Source organism: Gavialis gangeticus, unplaced genomic scaffold, assembly GCF_001723915.1.
Source record: "Gavialis gangeticus isolate Ggan-Ray unplaced genomic scaffold, GavGan_comp1, whole genome shotgun sequence".
NCBI lineage: Eukaryota > Metazoa > Chordata > Crocodylia > Gavialidae > Gavialis > Gavialis gangeticus.
Window position 1 is genome coordinate 5,937,338 of NW_017729030.1, and position 4,761 is coordinate 5,942,098.

Below are 4,761 nucleotides of genomic sequence, written 5' to 3' on the forward strand. Positions count from 1 at the left end.
TGTAAAAAAAAAAAAAAAAAAAAGACGTTTACTGGGTCAGATCATTGGTCCATGTTGCCTATTATCCTGTGTCAGAGCGGGAGAGAGTGGATGCTGAAAGAGAGAGTACAGGGTATGACCAGGATTTTTTTTCCACTGTTCCTCTCTCACTTGCAGCTCTTTCTGTCATTCCACTGTTTCTGTCTCATTTAAAGGAAGTTCTGATACAGAGGTTGTATCCTTAACTCCCACACTCAGTAGCTACTGATGCCCCTTTCCTCCAAGAATTTGTGCAATCCCTGGTTAAGCTGTCAGTTTCCACAGCATGTGGGTGCAGTGAGTTCCACACTTTAATTACACGCTGTGTGAAAAAGAACTTGCTTTTGTTAGTTTTAAACTTATTACCTACTATTTTCATTTTGTGGCCCCTACTTCTTGTATTGGGAGAGAGAGTAAATATTAAATCCCTGTTTACTTCCTCTCTGCCATTTAGTATTTTGTACACCCTTATCTGTCCCCCCTCATACATCTCTTTTCTAAACTGAATAGGCCTAGCTTCTTTAGTTTTTCTTCATATCCAGCCCCTCTATGCCCTTCTCTGCATCTTGTCTAGGAAATACTCTTAAGTGACTATAACACAAAAAAGGTCTTCTAAAAAAAAACTACTCTTATTTCCTTCAACTAATTTTTTACTTATTAAAATGGAGTTCAGGTGCAGGCTCTGCTTCGTAATGGGTTTTAATGTCTTGTTCTAGCAGGCATCCTTTTACAATGGCTTGCTGTATTCAGTGTAATTTCAAAATCATTTAAGATACTGTCATTTTTCTTGTCAACCTTTAGGTACTTCATGAAGAGACCACAATCCCAGGAACTGATTTGAAATTATCATACTTAAGTTCCAGAGCAGCAGGATATAAATCAGTTCTTAAGATCACCATGACACAGTCTGTTATACCATTTAACTTAATGAAGGTTCATCTTATGGTGGCAGTGGTGGGAAGACTTTTCCAAAAATGGTTCCCTGCTTCTCCTAATCTGGCTTATACTTTCATATGGGATAAAACTGATGCTTACAATCAGAAGGTCTATGGCTTATCTGAGGCTGTTGGTATGTTCAGTATGGAGTTTTTCTGAATTTTCATTATTGTCTTAGAATTCCAGAGTTAAAATAAAAATTATTAAATCAGTTAGTTAGAAAATGTTACATACAATAAAATGTTAGATCAGATTAATGTATCTTTTTTATAATAGTGCATTATAAAAGAAAAATCAGAAAGGGGTTTCATTTGTAATTGTCAGATCTCAGTCAATTTACACTTAGTATAATGAAGTAATCTGAGGAGAGGTTCATACAGCTATTTGTTGTGAATCTAGTTTTAAGATCGTCAGTAGACTGATGTAAGAAATCTACTCTATACTAGTCTACTAGTCTGTTGCACGTTTAAAAAACAAGATAATTTTAATCTTCCAAAATTACTTTGAAAAACGCATCATTTTTCAACTTTCTTAGTATGATAGCAGATATGAAGGTTTATGAGATCAGATAAATCATATGCTTAGCAGAGAAATGAAAATATTTATTTTTTCTGGAAAAAAAATCCATTTTCAAATAGCATTAGAAATTTAAAGTGTTATTTATTCTTGTTCCAGTGTCTGTAGGGTATGAATATGAGTCTTGTTTGGATCTCACTCTCTGGGAAAAGAGGACTGCCATTTTGCAGGGCTATGAGCTTGATGCCTCCAACATGGGTGGTTGGACATTAGATAAACATCATGTACTGGATGTTCAGAATGGTAAGGATTTATGCTTGTCATTGTTAATAGCTTTAATCATATATTCATAATTTGTTTGGGAGTTTTTGGTGGGGGGTTGATTTAAAAAAGATCCATATACTAGCAAAGTATGAATTTTTTTGTATGTGTTAAGTGCTCAAAATTGGCATACGATGTTACATTTCACTCTCATAAAAGCCTTTGGCTTTTACTTAACAGAGGTGTCACAATTAGTGGCATATGTCATTATTTCTTAAATGTTCAAAAATATTTTATTTTGGAGGTGCTCTTAAGAAGATGGGATAGGAAAGAGTATCCTGGGCCACTGAGTTTAGTCCCCTGCATTTGCAGGCAGCTCTTTATTCACAGAATCTCCAGATCACCAGTTCTAACCCACAGCCACAAATACCCAAAACACCAAAAACAACCTCTAATAGTCTATAGATAAAAGAAAGAGAGACATGGGCACTTCCAGTACCCTAGCACTGCAGTGACAGTCAAGTGGATGGTTAATATATCTCAAGCTCAAAAGATCTTAAAACATTGTGCGTGGAAGGACCTTAACCTTCTTTACTGCAAATGGCATAAAGCCCACAGTTCTTGCTAGTTTGACTTAGGGGAAAATTTCCTTCCGGACTCCCAGATGGTGTTTGACAGCAAATTTCCCAAGTGGAAAAACATAACCCTCCAGTCGGAAACCCCTGACTTACTGCCATCTACTGCCTTGGCAGTATGTCCCAGTTTAGTGTCATCAACAAACTTTGTGAGCACACACATATTTCCACTACCAAGACTGCTGATAAAAATATCATGACAGGTCCTAAGAATGATTCCATTAGGACATATTGGTAACCACTCTCCAGTCTTGTAGTTCATCTTTCACAGTATCCTGCTGTAGGCTGTCTTCAAAGCAACTCCTCATCCACCTCATGATTGTTGCACTGATCCTCATCCTTTCCAATTTGACCCGTAATTTCCCATGACTCATGGTATCAGAAACTTTGTCTAAATCAGGATAAATTAAGTTCATTGCATTTCCCTGATCCATGTCCTTTATCATGTCATCAAATTCTTTGGATAAACCCATATTGCATTTTTTCCCATCTATCATTCAGTTCCATATCTTTGATCATTCTTTCCTTAAGTATCTGTGGTAAGACCTTCCATACTACTGAAATTAAGCGAATAGACTTGTACTTGACAGGTCATTCTTTCCCCTTTTTTTAAAATAGGCACTACATTGACTGTTTTGTCAGTCATAGTGTACCATACCGGAATTGATAGATTCAGTGAAGATTTGTGCTAACAGATGTGCTAAATTATGTATCATTTTTTTTCAGTATGCTACAATGGAACTAATCTAGATTGCACCCCTAACCCCAGTTTTTATGCCATCTTTATTTTGTTTACCCCTCAAATGTACTAAGTTCTCTATTCATGTCCCCATGGCCATGCGGCACCCTACCAGTGTCCTCAGTTCCATCTGTATTTTTATTGCAGATTTAGGCAAAGTGTTTAATCAATACTTGGGCCATACCTAGCTTGGCCTTGGTGTGCACCCCATTTTCACCCAGCTACACTTCTTTCTTTCCCTGAGTTTTCTTTCTTTTTGTATGATAAAAAAGCTTTTGCTCTTTGTTTTAGTTTTATTCTAAAGGTCACCCTCAACTAAGTCTTTGGCCATTCTCACTTTGTTCATGCATTCTTTAATCATGAAAAGATCTTCCTCCTTGGAAGCTTGCTCATCCATGCAGAACTGAAGCCCTTCCCTACCAGTCTTTTTTCATGCTTGGGATGCAAGGTCTTGAACGTATTTACACTTTTGCCCTTAAAATAGTTCCATGCTATTTTTACATCCACAGCTCTACAATCCATTTGTCTTCCTTTACTAACTGAGGTGTGTTAGCTGGAGGGAAATGGCCAGCACTTGCTGTAAGGCCCTTGCCACACATTACACTTTACACTTAACATGTTAACTACACTTAAAACATAGTGTCTGCACATTCAAGCAAAAAAACCCAGGCTGAGTGCTATTTTATGCTGGTAAAGTTAGGGTTTTCTCCAGATAGTGTTAAGTCATACATGTTACACTATCATATGACTGCCTCACAGAGATATTACCAGCCATCTTCACTGTCTGGTGCTGAGGTTGGGACTGACAAACAGCTCTTTGTTGGTGCAGGGCACAGCACTGACACTCAGCTGCTTTTCAGTCCCAGCCAGTTCAAGGCTCTGGTGCATGGGAGGGCTGGGACCCATAATCAGCTGTGTGTGGACTGCATCATTCTAGCCCTGTCCAGAGTGCTGAGATCATAAGAAGCATTATAGGCAACCCCCACTTAGCGCTCTTAATTGGTTCCTGAAAAACCCAGCATTAAGTGAAATGAGCATTAAGCAAAACTGAAAGTTTTTGATGACCCAAGATGGTGATGGTGGTTGTTATAACAAAACTCGCTGAGCACTAAGTGGAATCAGGTATCAATGTAAAATGAGCATCATAGTGAAACAGCACTAAGCAAAACAGCATTAAGCAGGGGTTACCTGTACTGTGTGACTATTAAGGCAACTTTCTAACTCACAGTAATGCTTACTACCATCTAAATAATATACGTCCTAAGTGCAATATGCAACAAGGTCATAACTCTGCATGTGCCCCAGGCAGCCTCAACCTCATGGCATTCAGACTGAGGCACTGTAGTAGCCAGCCCTAAGCACAAAGACTTACAAATTACACTTGCTTGCATCAGTGGGGATGATTTAAGCCCAAACTTGTCAGTGTGATTTCTCTTATTTGATCATTAGTGAGGTTAGTGGTTTAACATTTGACAGGTTTCCCATCATATATCAAAATGAGGTCCCAACCCAGTGTGTTACATTTCTGTGGAATCAAACTACTTACCATTATATTTCTACTCTTCTCCTGATGGCCCACTTCATCTGACACACCATTTCATGAATAGTTCTTTAGTACTTTTGGGCCACTGAAGTAAAAAAAAAAAAAAAAAAAAA

The 4,761-nt window shown here is 38.0% G+C and overlaps 1 protein-coding gene across 9 annotated transcripts in view; it reads left to right on the forward strand.

Annotated features, from left to right (window-relative positions):
• TENM3 (teneurin transmembrane protein 3) overlaps positions 1-4,761 on the forward strand; it is a 552,323-nt gene that overhangs the window by 478,656 nt on the left and 68,906 nt on the right. For all 9 annotated transcript variants that reach the window (XM_019521869.1, XM_019521871.1, XM_019521872.1 and 6 more), the window contains 2 exons: positions 820-1,087; positions 1,630-1,773. In XM_019521869.1, the coding sequence (XP_019377414.1) occupies positions 820-1,087; positions 1,630-1,773 (412 nt within the window). The remainder of the gene's footprint in view (positions 1-819; positions 1,088-1,629; positions 1,774-4,761) is intronic.